This window comes from Drosophila melanogaster, chromosome X (assembly GCF_000001215.4).
Source record: "Drosophila melanogaster chromosome X".
NCBI lineage: Eukaryota > Metazoa > Arthropoda > Insecta > Diptera > Drosophilidae > Drosophila > Drosophila melanogaster.
In genome coordinates this window covers 16,447,538-16,465,343 of record NC_004354.4, presented here as the reverse complement: position 1 = coordinate 16,465,343, position 17,806 = coordinate 16,447,538, and the positions used below count along the sequence as shown (strand labels likewise).

The 17,806-nt window shown below is 39.1% G+C and overlaps 3 protein-coding genes across 66 annotated transcripts in view; 2 read left to right on the top strand and 1 right to left on the bottom strand.

Annotated features, from left to right (window-relative positions):
* Window positions 1–10,317, top strand: part of para (paralytic) — a 78,070-nt gene extending 67,753 nt beyond the window's left edge. For 57 of the 60 annotated variants that reach the window (NM_001298404.1, NM_001201710.1, NM_001201714.1 and 54 more), the window contains one exon: window positions 552–1,741. In NM_001298404.1, coding sequence (NP_001285333.1) covers window positions 552–1,556 — 1,005 coding nt within the window. In that variant the 3' untranslated portion in view covers window positions 1,557–1,741. Of the gene's footprint in view, window positions 1–551 lie in introns of all 60 variants that reach the window. The other 3 variants (NM_001201703.3, NM_001201695.2, NM_001298403.1) reach the window with 2 other exon arrangements.
* A 54-nt stretch (window positions 10,318–10,371) lies between these two features.
* eIF4H1 (eukaryotic translation initiation factor 4H1) lies at window positions 10,372–16,679 on the bottom strand. 5 transcript variants are annotated; one of them, NM_001298401.1, is made up of 6 exons: window positions 16,615–16,679; window positions 15,165–15,470; window positions 14,744–15,030; window positions 13,785–14,069; window positions 13,553–13,642; window positions 11,729–13,425 (listed from the first exon to the last, which is right to left on the bottom strand). In NM_001298401.1, the coding sequence occupies exons 1-6, from the start codon at window positions 16,644–16,646 to the stop codon at window positions 13,259–13,261; spliced, it is 1,167 nt and encodes a 388-aa protein (NP_001285330.1). In that variant the 5' UTR covers window positions 16,647–16,679; the 3' UTR covers window positions 11,729–13,258. The 5 variants fall into 5 exon arrangements, with proteins under 5 accessions (NP_524959.1, NP_727982.1, NP_001285330.1 ...); NM_080220.5 differs by lacking the exon at window positions 13,553–13,642 and having other exon boundaries at window positions 10,372–13,425; window positions 14,843–15,030; NM_167522.5 differs by lacking the exon at window positions 13,553–13,642 and having other exon boundaries at window positions 10,372–13,425; window positions 14,843–15,030; window positions 15,165–15,467.
* A 362-nt stretch (window positions 16,680–17,041) lies between these two features.
* CG34015 (uncharacterized protein) lies at window positions 17,042–17,776 on the top strand. The gene is made up of 3 exons (NM_001038759.2): window positions 17,042–17,313; window positions 17,382–17,572; window positions 17,646–17,776. Exons 1-3 carry the CDS (start codon window positions 17,124–17,126, stop codon window positions 17,682–17,684), a joined length of 420 nt encoding a protein of 139 aa, NP_001033848.1. The 5' UTR covers window positions 17,042–17,123; the 3' UTR covers window positions 17,685–17,776.
* The last annotated feature ends 30 nt before the right edge of the window (window positions 17,777–17,806 follow it).

The window sequence follows — 17,806 nt, the reverse complement described above, 5'->3', positions numbered from 1 at the left end:
CGTTTAGTAACCGCAAACCGATTACACACTCAATGTATAACTACTAACTATAGCCGTAACTGTACTAACCACCTACCGTATGCCATAACTAGTTTGCTTAGCCGAGTGATCCCGGTACAAAACGTTTGACTAATGATGACTCTTCTTGTTATTGTATCTTCTGTCTTAAACTTCTCTCTCTCTCTCCCACCGCCCACATACGAACACTCCGAAAAAAAAAACACACCTCGAACGAACGACCTGACATGCATCGATAAATATCGATCTATAAATATCGATGCATCGAACCATGCCCAACCGATCGCACAACTGCCAATCCTATCCGATAAATTTGTATTCGATTGCGAATCGGTAACACGCTCGTATTGCGACTCGAAAACTATGATCCCATCCTCCTGATCCGAAATTTAAACTATCGATTCCAATATCAATGATCCCGAATGCACTATCCCCGAATGGCGTAATCCAAATCCAAACCCATTCGATAATACCAAATCCCACGTTCCAATATTCTTCTATATCCCAAATCCATATCCTATTAAAACTGGCAGATGTCGACGTCAGCCGGTTGGGATGGTGTACTGGACGCCATTATCAATGAGGAAGCATGCGATCCACCCGACAACGACAAAGGCTATCCGGGCAATTGTGGTTCAGCGACCGTTGGAATAACGTTTCTCCTCTCATACCTAGTTATAAGCTTTTTGATAGTTATTAATATGTACATTGCTGTCATTCTCGAGAACTATAGTCAGGCCACCGAGGACGTGCAAGAGGGTCTAACCGACGACGACTACGACATGTACTATGAGATCTGGCAGCAATTCGATCCGGAGGGCACCCAGTACATACGCTATGATCAGCTGTCCGAATTCCTGGACGTACTGGAGCCCCCGCTGCAGATCCACAAACCGAACAAGTACAAGATCATATCGATGGACATACCCATCTGTCGCGGTGACCTCATGTACTGCGTCGACATCCTCGACGCCCTTACGAAAGACTTCTTTGCGCGGAAGGGCAATCCGATAGAGGAGACGGGTGAGATTGGTGAGATAGCGGCCCGCCCGGATACGGAGGGCTACGAGCCCGTCTCATCAACGCTGTGGCGTCAGCGTGAGGAGTACTGCGCCCGGCTAATCCAGCACGCCTGGCGAAAGCACAAGGCGCGCGGCGAGGGAGGTGGGTCCTTTGAGCCGGATACGGATCATGGCGATGGCGGTGATCCGGATGCCGGGGACCCGGCGCCCGATGAAGCAACGGACGGCGATGCGCCCGCTGGTGGAGATGGTAGTGTTAACGGTACTGCAGAAGGAGCTGCCGATGCCGATGAGAGTAATGTAAATAGTCCGGGTGAGGATGCAGCGGCGGCGGCAGCAGCAGCAGCAGCAGCGGCGGCGGCGGGCACGACGACGGCGGGAAGTCCCGGAGCGGGTAGCGCCGGGCGACAGACCGCCGTTCTCGTGGAGAGCGACGGGTTCGTGACGAAGAACGGCCACAAGGTGGTCATCCACTCGCGATCGCCGAGCATCACGTCGCGCACGGCGGATGTCTGAGCCAGGCCTCGCCCCCCCCTCCAAGATGCACGCGAGTATTAGCATGAGTACGTGTTGGATGTTGCATGTTGCATCAGCGATGCAGCAGCGACAGTGAGCTAACAACAACAGCAACAAGGCGAACAACAAGCATAATTTTCTGCTATATAATGAAAGAACACCATACAAACAAATACAACAACAATAACAGATACAAACAAACAAACAACAACAACAACCACATCAAGAGAACAAAGAACAACAACAACAAACCCGATGATATAACGACGAAGATGAACAACAACAACAACAATTAGAACTTCAGTGTAACGTCTTTGATTTGAAACATACATACATATTTGTATACCCACATTATTCAGTTAACGAGTCAGCAACCAACAACAATCATACTTAAGCTAACCCGAAATGTCTAATTAATTTATAAGCAGCTCGTAGTCGAATCCATATCCATATAGGCGTTTTTCCGAACAACTATTTGCCTAAGCAGGTGGATGAAGAAGATGAAACCCACAAACACACTCACACACAAACACAAACACACTCCCACACATCAACATAATCATAAACAATTATAATCCCCAGAAAGCAAAAAAAAACAAAATCAAATCAAATCAACACGGATAACAAAATTAAAGAACGACGAACAAGCTCTAAAAATTGTATTTGCCAGTAGTGAGAGAACAAAAAACACGCTTTATTTAATTACCTACTTGCGAAACCTTAAAGCAAATACCAAATAACAAAAACAATGAAAATGGCGAGCAAATGACGGTAAAGATAAGGAAGCAGAAGCAAATCCACAAAAAAAAAAACCAATCCCCGAAAGCAACATTCTATAATAAACAAGATAAACCCTTTTAACTTATTCTAAATGAGATGAGAACAACACCAATTTGCATAGATTGTATTGTATGTATGTACATTTATCCAGCTAAATAATGAAAAGCCAAATGGTTAAAATCAAAAGCGGACCCAAAACTAGAAACTAAAGCGACACCAATATAAAAACAAATACCGCCTGAACTGCCATTGAAAGCAATACGAACCAAAAACTAATGAAACAAACAATAGCGAAAGCTGCTAGATGTGAAAGTATAATCACACAACATCCATACACCCACTCACACCAACACCCGTACACACACACACACACACGCGCACACACAGAAGGAGGGGAAAAGGTCACCAGGAGAGTAATAGGCAGACAGAGTTATTTCACATTCCGATACGATCGAACTATATAATCGTGCATTTCCTTTGCAGTTTCGATTCAGGCGATGACATCCCAACCCATTGGGTCAGCAAGAAAGTTCAAAGCAAACATTTTAACCATAAACATATTAGAGGTTATGTCTCATTTTGAGGTTATGTCCTCCCTTTGAGGTTATGTTCTCACTTTGAGGTTATGTCCTCAACTACATACACACCCCCACACACACACACACACACACACACAAAAACACCGACACAAAGCGACAACAGTACCGAACAAATCCTTGGAGCTGGGGCGCATGGAGCCGCAGAAAGTGAGATAAAGACGAGTGAAACCTTCAACGAAGACCTTAGCAATTCAAATTTGAATTCGATCAGTCAAAAACCAATTTACAAAAACAATTAACAAAGAACGCTGAACGAAGAATTAAGAACGAAGAAAACGCGCAAAAAGTGAATAAATGAAACGAACAATGCCGAGAATGTGAAGTGAAAGAGAACACAGTACCGAAACAAGTTTTAAGCGAGGCGAAGAAAGTGCTAAAAGACAAGAAAATAAAAACAATTCGGAAAATAGCAGAAGAAGCGTTTGTGCCTAGCACAAAATAAAAGAAAAAAAAACAGCAAATAGAGATACGAAAACGAGTGAACAATTTGAACAAGTTTTTGTTTTCAAAGTGCTCTATTTTCGCATACTTCTTTTTATCTTTAACCTACAAGTAAAGTCGAGCAAAGATCGAGATTAATGGTTAACTACACAATGAGCAAGGAGAGTAAATACCAAACGAATATATATTACACATAATTATAACATAACTAATTTAACTAAAATACGATATTAATACTGAATTGAATTCAAACAAAGTTTTAGCCAGATCGCTTAAAAGCGTAGCACACTTTTCAGCGCCAGTCGCCTTCGCATTCGCTTTCCTTTCCGTATCCGCCGCAATCGCGTTATAACGATAGACGATGGAAATGTGAGCAAACCGAAAATCGATAGCCGATAACAATCAAAATATGAAAAGAAAAAAAAAACAAAAAAATGAAAGTATTTCGATCAGTTTTGCCCAATTTTGCCAAGCTAAGCTTTGTTTGAAAAAGCTTTACTGCATATGATTTCTTTGGTTTCTCTGTCGTATAATTTACTAGCTAGCAATGCCTTTTTCGCCGCTGTTCAGTTATGTATCGACAAAACAACCGATAACTGATACCGATTACGATAACGAACAATAAAACTTTATCGAATGGCCCCGCCACACTAAAGGTTGTGGAGCAGTTCGACCAGAGTGAAAATTATATGTGAGGTTCCATTGCGCACACAGTACACAGTACAGTACACACTCGCCACATTGCCCAGTCACACTCACCCAACATATAGAATCTCAGATACATACATGTAAATGCTTTGCTTTTGCTTTGAAATTGCTGCAATCGTAGGAGGTGAATGGGAAACGAATACTTTGGGATCAATGCGTTTTTTGGTTTTGACAATAAAACAACTACCAATTCACCCACTGACACTACTCACGTTTTTTTGGGTAAACATACACAGTTACAGACATGGGCATTGAAAGAAACTTCTTTCAGTGACGAAACGAGCCTCTTCTCGCTGACTTGCTCTCACTCGTTCTCCAACACAACACGAATTGAAACTGTTATACGAAACATGCTTTCACACACTGCTTGACTTCTAACTATCTGTTAAATCAAATACAAATGCGGAACTTGTTCTAAGCACATCCACATCTACCCACTATAAGGTAAACAGCATCTTACAAAATTAATCAACATTGGGAATTAACAAATGACCCTCGGCCAGCCAATGCCCTAATTTGACATACCCTTTGATATTCTGTTCCATTCAGTTTTTTCTTAGTAGATGCCAATTTCCGGTTCTCAGTTCCTTTCATTTAATATTTAATGGCCAGAGTGTTTACATTAACTTTCTGTGTTGGATACCTGTAGTAATTGTATAACAGTACTATAACCGTTACATGATAGTCCTACATTAGTTGCTTGACACGCTCATTACAGTTGTATCTCTGTTATACTAAGCGATAAGTCATTCGTAAGGCATTTGTATAACGGTTTAATGCCACTGTATAACAGTTGTATATCCGCTTGGTTTTTGCTTTACCATAGAACACAACTGACTATCTTAAAGATTGACAACAAACACTCCAGTTACATTCGGCCACTTTACATCGATCAACTGTCTTTATTTGTTCGCAAGACAATTAATAAAAAGAAAACCTTTTGCATCCAGCAATAGCTTCCCAATACTAGACCGTTTCGATTTCACAATGCGATCAATCACTATTTATCCTAGCCAACACAAAAAAGTAACGCAAACAACAAAAAAATTGTAGAGTAATAACTTGTGTACATTATGGGGACCAGTTTAAGCGTTGCCTTAAAGTCCAAAAAATTAAGTGTTAATTTATTTGCGCACGCTTTTACAAGTGAGCTTTGTCGTTTAGATCAGATTAACCCCTTTTGTTTTGTGCCACGAACGGCACATCCCCGCCATCTTGACCCCGTGACCCCTTAACCCCTTAACCCCCAACTAAACCCCAAGACGTAACGCAAACCGACTCGAACAGACTCCAATTTGGTTGGTCCTACAATCATCGGATTACGTATTTGTATTTTAAACCCACATTGATTTAACGCTTGCCGATTGCCAATTTTGTAAAGACTTGAATGTAGCTTCATTATTATACATTTTGTTGGCTGTTTGACAAATAATACGAGTACCCACTTTGATGAATAATAGATCACATGGAAATAACGCAAAACGATAAATCGCTTAGTCGAGAATAATAAACGAAACATGCTATAAACTAATAACAGAAAATTAAGTTTGAAAATTCCGTACAAAATGCATAAGTTTATCGAAAAAAGCATATAATACTGATTGAACTTAACGCATAATATATCTACTTATACTGAGTGCACTGTTATAAACGAGGGGCGGGGCGAGAATAAATAAAAAAAACAACAACAACAACAACAAAAACGAATCAAACGAAAAAGAAAAAGAAAAACCAAACATATTATAATGGTATATACTTCAAGATATTCTACTATCTATGTGTGAATAACATCATCTGCAAAACAACAGCCACACATGAAGCTTATGCGACAAGCAAACCGAAGAAAAGAAATAAAAAAAAAAAAACTTAACAAGATGTCGAGAGAGAAGAGATACTCTATAATAATATATGTGTAAATTTACGATAACAAAAGCCGAGAGAGAGGGATATGAATTTTAGCAAGCGGTAAATTCAAAACGAAACCGAAACGCAAATCGAAATCGAAAAGTTGAAAATTATATATGAGGACTCGAAGACGAAAAGGACGACGACGTCGTGAAGAAGGGATGATAACGATATTGATAAGGAAATCTATTTCATATTTTTAGCGTACGTGTAAACATATTTTTTGTGCCGAGGTTACGTTCGAAGCAACACGCGCATCATTGCCATTAGACAAAATAAAATTAATTATATATACAATATGCCTACAAATAATACAAAAAAACAAAAACAAAAAGAAAACTACCACTAATAATTATAAAAAGAAACAAAAAACAAAACAAAACAACTGCATATTTTGTGCTGCTGAAGAAAGTCACAACGCAACAAAAACATGATAACAATAAAACATATATAAATTTCTAACAATTTTTGAGCAATAAAAACCACACTCACACACACACACAAACACATACATATACACGCTCATCACAGAAGTTTGCCGAATATTTGCACCGCCACTGTATGCCCAACGGGCGTGCGAAAGAGAGCGAGATGGCGCTCCGCACTGCTCTTGCACACTTCGCACAGTGGCGTCGCAAAGTATGCAACCAGGAAACAGAAACCAGCGTTCCCAAATACCAAATACAAATGCAATGGCAAATGCTAGGAGATGTTGCGCATACAGTAAACGATTAAACATTTTTAGATACACTTCGAAAATCAAAGCGTGGAAATTTCTATATTAGTTAATAATAAATTCCTTTTTTTGTTAACTCACTATATTAAAATGAAAACAAAGATGGACAAAAACTTTAGCTTTATACTCGTACATTTGTAATATATTACATAAGTCTAGATAATTACATAAAAACAAAGGAAAAATAGAAAATATATTATAAATTATAATTATACAAAAGCAAAACCGAAAAAAAATTTTACAAATAAAAAAAACGCAAAAAAAATCAATAAAACCCAAATCAAACGAAGCATAGCAAATGAAATTCAAAGTAAATTCATAAATAGCGTACAAAAATCGAAATACAAAAAAAAAAAATAAAGAAACCCCAAAAACGAACTGTAAAAAAAGAGAAAACATTTAAATGTAAAACAGCCAGTTATTATGCATAGCTAATAAAATTCAAAATACAGAGCAGGAGCGTGAGACGAATCCAAGAAATAAGAACAATTATTGCAATTAGATATTCTACATAAAAAATTCGAGATCTTTAGTAAAACATAGGTTGCATATACAACCACACACAAGCAAAACACACAGACACACACACACACACACACATGCGCATTCCTGAATACATCCGTATATGAGTACAATTTGATTTTCGGCGACCTGTGGATAGGTCGTTATCCTGATTTCGAGTGCTATCAGTTGCCAACCCATCCATTCAAGCACATAGACAGACGCCATTAAGGACCCACACGAGACACTGTACCAGACAGACCGCGAATAAAAAGAATGCCACGCCAAGCAACAGAGATTAAGATACCAATCCAAGCCTATACGATACCGAAACCAATCCAAACAGAACACACAAGAACACACAATTACGAAAGTTGCCATCCAGCGAAGTATTTGCAATTTATATTGAGAGCAAGAGTTAATAGCCGTTTATATAAAGCCTGTTGAACACGAAAACAAAATGAAAAAAAAATGAGAAGAAAACCAAAAACAGACTGAAGAAAATGAGAATTATTTAACAAGAAAATTTATATATATGTAATGATAGCCAATAGAGACAAGTGCATCCAAGCTATATGAACAGAATCACAAATTGCCAAGCTGCTTTTACATGCATCCAGAGCTGAGCCCCATCCACTCACTCGCACACACACTCACACACATACACAGGGGGCCGGATATCCTGCCACGCCCCACACGACCGCCCACCCACGACACTCAGATACACGAACACACTCACACACTGGCGATTGAGTAGCTCATGAATAGATTGAGATGTGAGGGAAATATGTATTTATATTTATACACCAGCAAGCTAGCGAAAATGGATACATGATACTAAAGAGAAGCATAAGTTAAATATACATATTAATGGAAGTCTTAAACTAAAGCAACAGCAGAAACTGACAAATGCAAATGCAAAAATTAGCGAGATTACAATGAAAACGTTTGCGAGGAGGAGACACAGGCACAGTTAGCATATTTTTTTTATACAAATACAATTTAAGCAAACGAATACGAAAATCAACAAATTGAAGTAATTTATTAGTGAGAAACCGAAGCAACTGATGATGTCTTTGTAAAGACTTTATATATGCCTGCCATATGCCTACATCTGCCTAGCTGTCTGACTCTAACACAAACACTGAAACACGAACACAAAACTTTCTCCCTCCCCTCACCCACTTTCTCCCACTCTCCCTAGCCTCTCTTTCTCTCGCTTGTGCAGACACAATACAGACACAGACAGACAAACTCCTAATTAGAACCATTCACATCATTTGAAACAAGGGCTTACCTACCATCGATGAGAAGCGCGGAGAGAGGCGCACTATGAACTGGTTGTAAGCGATGCAGCCGAAAAGAAAGTGCTCAGTCTTCTTCTTCTTCTTGCCCTTGCAAGCTTTGTATTTCATTAGCCCAACCTGATTTCTTAGCCCGTTTTTTTGGGGCAGCCTGCGTTGTGTCGTTGGCTCCCCTCGACCTCCAAAAATTCCTTCAACCCGAGCCAGAGCCGTTGTTGAGCAACTCTATTTGATAGCAACTTCCCCGGCTACAAATTCTTAGTGGTTCAAATGGCTATAGGACAACCGGACACATACAAGCATACACAAACACACACACCCACACAGACACTGAAAATCTCCTCTTAAAGATGATAAAAGATATATTCATATGAATATGTATATGTATAGAATATATATATATATATATATGTGCGATCAAGTAAAAGCAGCTAGAGAAAGTACCGAAAAACCAAATAAGAAATTGCTAAAAATTAATGACACCCGCCACTTTTCTACTAAAAAGAAATCGACTGTATATATATACAAGTATATATATATATGTATGAAGACATATATACATATATATATATATATATGATAATATGAGTATATTTATGTAGCAGTATAACAGTATGTAGAGTATAACACTTTGTCCAATTGCTTGACAAACAGAACCATACACACACACATATACACACAAACATACACATACACATACACAGCCAGGCACACGATCTGCATTTTGTTTTCTAGTTTTTTAAAGGGACATTAACTTGTACTAGCGATACTCTTAATAACTAAATCTTGCAAAATAATACGAATAGGGCCATCGCTGTCATACATTGTAATGTTTTCGCCGGCACAACCTTCGATTTTCGATTGAAGCCAGCCTCTTGTTATCAATTTTTGTCGATAGAATACGAATACGTGTATTTACTACCAACCACAGATAATCCATTCAGTTTGCCCAGAAACACACATATTAATATAAATATACCTGCATATATATTTTTTTTATAACAACAGCATATGGGAAATCTGTATGGGACGACAAATGAAACACAACAACAATTTTTGTATGTATTCATTTTTATTAAAAAGAAAACGAGAAAAACAAAAGGGAAAATACAAACCGGAAACCAAAAAGAAAACAGAGAACACTCGTAAAACACACGGACAGACAAAAATTGTTTTTATAAAGATATATTCGATTAATATATTTAAAATAAAGTAAAAAAACAAAAAAACAAAACAAAAATTAAAGAAAAGAAAAGAAACAAACGCCTGAATTAGTTTATTACGCAAAAGAAAAGGATTATAATTAGTTAATTCCAAATAAAATAAAACAAAAAAAAAAAACAACCATACCCAAAAACAAAAAGGAAACCAAAACTGCACAATAACATCTAAATGTAAAAATATGAACTAAAAGAAAGCAAATACAAAGGAAAGCCCAAAGAAAATGAGATAAAAGTAAACGATTTTTATTTCCATTATATATAAATAATTAACGCTTTTTTAGTTCTTAAACAAGTTGCATAATTTATGTATAATTTATAAAGAAAACCCAACATTTAAAATAAATCAAATTAATAAAGGGGCAACCTAAAAATATTGTAATTTAATAAATGAAAAAGAAAGAAAAAAACAATACAAAAACAAAAGGATATATATATAAATTAAAAGCGAAATTTTTTCACACTTTAGCTTAATAAATTGTAAAAAATACAAAAAAACAAACAAACAAAACTGAAATAAAATGAGATTTAATTGAATTTGTTATGCAAATGAAAAACTGTTCGTGTTTTATTTGTTGCTCGCTAAATGTAATGACCCGGTAAATCAAAACGAGGTGAGTTGTATTATAATTTGTTTTATTTATTTATTTAGTTATGTGTATATATGTGTATATATACGTATCGTACAAAATGTTCAAACAACAAAAAATATATATATGTATGTATATATATTTATATATTTCGTTATAATGCTGTGTGTGAACTTTGTTTAGCGTTCGTTCATCATTCACTTAATTAAACATATTGTTGTCTGTAGATTTGACTTTGTTGATTTGTTTATATTCATTTCTTGTTATGTAAGTTACATGAAGTTAGCATTTTGCATTTAGCATTTAGCATTTTGCATTTTGCGATGTCTGCTGATGTTGGTAATTGGTAAAAATGTATATTTTCTTCGTTCACATCTACGATTGTTTGCCCTAACTGCTTGCTAATTTCGGTTAGTTTTGCATTTGTGTATTTTGTTTTAATTTATTGCGGTTGCTAAGAGTAGAATTGCTATTTAATCCTGGCTTACTCGATCAGTTTCGTCATTAATCATAGCACAATCGTATATTTATTTATATCTGCGTGTATATATAGATGTTTTATGATGTACGTTAATGTCTAACTCTTGCTTTGTATAAATTCTCGTTTTAGTGTTGCTTTGCTTTTGGTTTATACGTTAATTAATTTAAACAATTCTTTGTCCTTGTCTTTATGGGCGTTTTAAAATGCATATCAAAGTTCTTAATTAGGTATAGAGCAGCAATTAAGTTGTCAACTCGATCAAGTTATTAATTCATTCACTTTCAATTAGTTTTTGTCGCTCGTCTTTCGATTTTTTTCATTCTTTCTTTCGTTTTTTTTTTTATTATTTTTGTTGTTGTTGTTTTTTTTTTTAAGGAGTTACAAATATTGTTTGTCCACTTTCGTTAGTGTAAATCTTTGACTGCTTACGGTATTGGTGCTAAAAATTAAATTTTAAGTTTATCTTTAGCTTTAAAGGTATATTAAACGTAATCTTTACTTTAACTGCTACACACACTCTGATCTGATCTGTATACCTATTTGCTTCTTTGCTGGTTCACTCTGGTTTCTAAGCTGGTCAAGTCGGTCAAGTCGGCTGTGCATTTGAGATATTGAATTGGACTGAACTCGACTGGATTGGAGTGGAGTGGATTCGATTGGATTGGATTGGATTGGTTTGGATTATCTTATCGCAATCGAAATGGACAGGGGCTTGGTGTCAGAATCCGGAGCAGGACATGGCCGGCTCGGACTGGACAACAAAACAATTGGATACTTCCAACAACGGGTTATGATTTGATTATTTTGTATATATACAAAGTGCTGACCTTTTTTTTTTCTGTGAGCCGCACTCCGAAAAAATCGAATTTCGAAATCGAATTTGCGAAGGAAAACACCAAACCGATACGGTACACGCTTATTTAATTTGTTTTCGCTTTATTTTCAAATTAATGTACAACTTTCGCGATTAATCAGCTCTTGCAAGGTACAAAAAAAATTGTAAAAAAAAAAAAACTGGCGAGGAAACAAAGAGGATGACGTTAAGGAAAAACGCTCTTACTTATGCAAATAATAATTGAAACACACAAACAACAATAAAATGTATACATTGTTTTCCATATTTTTCTTTTTTTTCGTCTTATATCAAGGTTATCTACAAAGAAATCAGATCCTATGTGCACGATAATTTAATGTTAGAAATGTAAATGTACACATATAGGCAAAGAAACATTCGAACCGAAGCTAATTGTAAATAAAATTGACCTAAATATGTGAAGTGCATAATGGGTGGATATGGATATCCAAATTATATTTGCATAATTTGGTCGGCTTTGACTTTTAACACTATCTTCAGCTACATAAGACCTATGTAGTTGATTGCTTTTCGGTAGCTATATAAGTTTTCTGTAGTGAATCTGAAATGATAACTTTTCCGGTTTTTTTTTTTTTGTATTTTTTTTTTTTATTTTACGTACTTAGTGGATGTTCTGCTTCTCTGCGATTTGTTTTGTAAGATCTGCTGTTGGTGTTTTAATTTCATAAGGTATGTCTGTTCAATAATTATTTTTGTTATGTTTTTTTTTGTGTGTTTTTTTTTATCTTTTTTTTCCTATATAAACTGTATAAATTGCCTGCCTGCTACGCTGAACGTTTTGTCAAAAAGTTTTTGTTTTCGATTTTTGCTTTGTTTTTCGAGTTTTTTCTTTTTTGTTTTGCATTGTTTTCATTTTTTTGTTTTGTTTTACTTGTTTTTTGTTTACTATTTATACCTTAATGGTAGAACTTTCCTCCTCTTATGTTTTGTTTTGTTGGTTTATATCCATCACTTAACTAACAAATAGCAGCGTGCATACAGCTGCTGTACAATGAAGCGCACATAACCGTATATATATATATACCATATATATATATATACTATATATATTGGCCATATGCACGAGACTAAAGTTTATCGCTGCTTAAGGACTAACATTTAAAGACTTTCCATTGCTGTTGCGGATGTTTTCTGGTTGCAAAGAGTTAGAATAGTTGCATTATTGCTGCTTGGCTTTGTTGCTGATGTTGCGTGTTGCATGTTGCTTGTTGCTTGTTGTTAAGTTGCTTGCTGACTGACACTGGACACTGACACAGAGACACAGAGGCCAGCCTGTTGTTCCATCTTCGTTCTTGTAATGTAGTACATATCATTCGTATATAATAGGTATGTAGCGTAGTGTTATTAATTAATGTATGTGTTTATATATGCATGCTGCTGATGCTCCTTGTCATCGTCATCATCATCATCATCCTCCTCCTCCTCCTCCTCCTCCCCCCTTGCTATTTCTGCTTCCTCCTCTTCTCTTCCTCGCCTTCTCTCCCTCTATCTCGGATTATCTCGTTCTCGCACATCAAAATATCATATCAGGCATATATTGTATTGCGGACCAACTCCAGCCCTCTAGTTATCGCCGTTGTGATTGACATTCTGCTGCAGCTCCTTCAGCTTCTCTTCGCGCGGCTTGGCGTTGCCAAAGATCGAGGCCGATTGCTTGGTCTCTGCCACCGCGTTAATGGGCGCGGCAATGGTCCGTGGCTTCAGCTGCAGACGTGGCCGCTCATTGTCGTCTGCGGATATGAAACGGATAGGTAAATTGATAAGTGGTTGATCGGTTGGGCAAACTTAAATCCTACATGTACATCATTCAAATGCAATGAATGAAGTACTACGAAAACCTGCATTAAACTGACTTACTAGTACGTGGTACGGCTAATTGTGATACTCTCGATTGACACATATTTGAAATAATTCTTGAAATCGGTTTCTTGAAATGTCTAAAATTGTCTGTGGGCAGGGAATGGATAGGTAAATTAATGCTTTGCAAATATGGACAACAACATGAAATTCTCCTAGCGTTTTGTTTGAAACAAACTATCCTCGACTATCCTCCCATCTACATATGTATGTACTTATTATTACAACTCACCAATGGCGCCCATTGAGGAACCACCGCCAACGCCTAGGCCTCCTGATCCGCCGGAGCCGCCGCCAAGGCCGGTCATGCCGCCACTGGGACGTTCGCTCTGCTGGTTGGGATTGTAGTGGGTGCGCTCGCGGTCGCGGTGCCGGTTGAAGTTGTTGTAGCGATCGCCGTCGCGCGACTGGTTGCCATAGCTGCCTTCCCGCTGACCGCGATCCCGATCCTGGTTACGCTCGAATGGTCGATCGTCGTTATTGAAACTGCCGTACCGACCACGATTTGCCGGCCGATCTGCAACGGAAGCAACTAGATTAGTGCCTGTGGGCCATGTGGTAACCTGCTTACAATTAGGCTCAACATGCTAGCTAAATGCAGTTCAAAGTAAAAAGCGTGCGAATGTGCTTAAGCTACTGCTACAGGGGAGCTATCAATATGGGCGTTTTCAATGGGCGCAAACTAAGCTCAAAAGAAGGTTGGAAATAGGCGGTAACAGCTAGCAGTCCAGGAGTAATAAGTATGTAGCAAACCCACTTCAAAAGAAATTAACTTGTCGATCAGTTTCGATTAACCATCTGTGGATTCCTGCCAATCAAGGACTCCAACATGTTGTTCTTTCAATTCTTTAAATAATGATGTGCACAAACATACTACTACTACTTCTACGGTTGTATAGTCTTTTCTTGTGGCAACTCCTTGAAACATATAGCAAAACCAACGCAAGATCAGAATGTAGAACCGCAGTAGGATGCCAAGGTAGGAACATAAACGATAATCGAAACAGAACAATGGGGGAAATTCTACTTTCACTTTCGAGGATTGCAGCATGGATGTGTCTTCCAGCCATGCGAATGATTTAGAATCGTTATAAGTAATCAGTATAACTGGTTTTTGGCGGCACTACGAGGGATGCAGCTACGTGTTGGTTGGTTGGTTGGTTGGTTGGACGGCAGATAAAAATGCTTTACCATTGTATCCTCTATTCATGCCACCGCCGGAGCCCGCGCCGCTGCCGCCGACGCCGCGACTTCTATCATTGTGACCACCATAACTATCAATGTACGAACCTCTACTATCGCCGCGATTACCCGAACCGCCGCCGCCCTCCCGACCGCCGCCGCCAGTGCCAGGACCTCCCCGGCTGTAGGACTGACTGCTGCCGCCCTGGCGAGGTGGGCCGCGCTTCTGGAAACCGTCTCTGCCGCCGTCGCCGCGGGTCATGCCGCCGTTGCCGCCGCCAACACCGCCACCAGGGCTGTAAGAAAGTCCAAAATATGGTTAGTCAAGTGATAAAATTGGGGAATCGTTAGAAAGCTCCATGTGCTCTGTTCGTATGGAGAGCTCCAATCGATTCAATCTAAAGTATACAATCATCTGGTCTCAACTCACCGATCATTTTTTCTCCGATCGGCAATGTCGATCCTTAGCGGCGCCGACAGATCGTCCAGTTTGATCCGACCATCGCACTCTAGCGCCCGCTCCAGATTGTCCAGCGTCTCGAATTCGACGTAGCAGAAGCCTTTGAACTGATCCGTTTCCCGGTCCTTCACCAGCCGCACGTACTTCACCTCAAAGTCCTGGAATATTTTGATCACATCGCCCTGCACAAGGCCTTGCGGCAAATTGCCGACAAATGCGATGAACGGCGGTTCCGTGGGCAACTGCTTGGATGCCCGATCCCCACCGAATCCGCTTCTGAAAAATATCGAGAAATAAAAATGAATGGTTAGTAGAGTAAGTACACTAATAAATTTAAAGGCAATGAATCTTGGAAATGGGATGCACCCATGAAAAACCTATTCTGCATGTAGTATGTTAGCTTCTAAAGTTGGATTACAGATCCCCCTCTATAGATTTGCGCAACCAAAGCAACTGCATGGTGTGCTCGATTCTGGCTCCTGGTATTTGCTGTGCCCCTTTGTGTGGAGGATTACTCCGTGGCCTGGGAACCTTGACATCGAATCCAATTAATGGGGGTGTGTCTGTCTCTTCTTCTTCTTCCCTTTTGAGGGACTGTGGTGTGAGGGGGGGGGTGGTGGTGGTTTGTGGCGCCACCCCTTGGGGCAAAACGCACATGGTCGGCATTTATCTATGTGGCCGGCTAACGCTGGCTCGGATTCCCGGCAAACAGTCAACAGAGATGCAGGCACAAATAAAAAAAAAACCGAAGAACAACAAATGCAGTGGGACAGGTGTCAAATGGTGAGGGGGGTGGGGGTTAAATCGCGCGCGCTTTTTGGCGAAAATTGCATTATGCATGGAATTTGCAACTATTTTTGGGTTCATATTTTCTTCTTCTTTTTTCTTTTTTTGATGAGGGGTGGGGGGATTTTAATGTGAAATCTGCCGGTGTGCTGTCAGCGGCGTAGTCGACGTTGGCGCCGACGACAGCTGCAGCAGAGTTTTCCAAGAAAAACAACGCAAGCGATGAAAAGAATCGACAAAATAAAAACCGAAAAAGAATGTTAAGAAAAAAAAACGCACACTGCCCCTCACACACACCACACACACACACACACCACACACATACGCACACGCACGCACGTACAAAGGCGGCGGCGGCGGCGGTGTCGGCGACCAACGACCGACACGTACAATACACATGCACATTACTGTATGGGTGTGCGAGCGGCGAGGCGAGAGCGTGCGCGTGTGTTGGTGGGCTGGTGTTGCCTTTTTTTTTGCCCAAACCCCAAAAAACCGCGTGCATTATTACACATTTTGCCCAGATTGTCGGCACTCGCGCAATTCGATCGCATCGCGTCCACTTTCACAAGCACCGGCGGTTCGCGGCCAACGCGGAGCGTACGCTATTGCAAAAATAATTAATAATATTTACCTAGCGTGTTCATAACCACCTCTTCCAGCCATGTTTTATTTTTTTCAAATGAGCGAATTCGCTGCAAACCGCAGTGTGAACACACGGGCGAAAAATACTATCGCGGCGAATTTGGTCGGGCAGTGTCACCACACCAATTAGCTGATAGCCGCCTTTCTTAGTATTTTGGTCGTTAGCAGGGACGCATGCCCAATTGCGTCCAATTTTCAGATATCGATTAATATTTATAGTTGTTTAGCATTCTACAATTGTTCCTTTTCTAATGAAACATTCAAAAATGACATTGAATACATAGAGAGGAATACATATGTTTGTATAAATTTTTTTGTTGAAAAAAATAATACTAAAAGTAACTGGACACAAATGGTTTTTTTTAATACTGAAAATCTATTTAGCGGTATTTTTTTTTGGAGCACCAGGATAGTTCTTATCGTTATCGACAGTACAACTAATCAGCTGTGAAAGTACAAACTGCTATATTTTATATAGACTGAACTTAAAATTAAGTCATGGCGGACGACAACTGCATTTTCTGCCTAATTTCCGATGGGCGGATCCCCTCCACTGTTTTGGAAGTCGAAAACGATGACTTTGTCATCTTCCAGGACATTAAACCCGCTTCCCAGCACCATTACTTAGCAGTGACAAAAAAGCACTACGCTAGCCTCAAGGATCTTAACAAATCGCACGATTCTTTGGGTAAGATTGGAATTGGCGTGACCTCGGGCCATGCCCTAATAATTCTGATATCCTTGGATTCCTTACAGTGCAGCTCATGGAGAACGCCCTGAAGGATCTTCTGGTGTCCAAGGGAGTTTCTGTCGATGATGCCCTCTTCGGATTCCATCTGCCGCCGTTTATCACGGTGAAGCATCTTCACATGCATGCCATTAGCCCACGCACCCAAATGACCTTCCTATCTAAGATGATCTTTAGACCCTCCGTTTGGTTCAAAACCGTAAGTATTTGGCTATTCTGATTTTGACCACTTAGAGGCCCGCTTTAATTTAATCTTATCTATTTAATTATAGGTCGACGAGGCGCGTATTTACCTTTCCCAAAAAGAATAGATCGGGACCATCATAGATAACTGTTAGATAAATATATATTGTACTCGCGCGCTGTCATAATTAACTAATAAACGGAGCCAACCTATACAAATATTCTAATGTTCTTTAAATTAAAAGTGTAG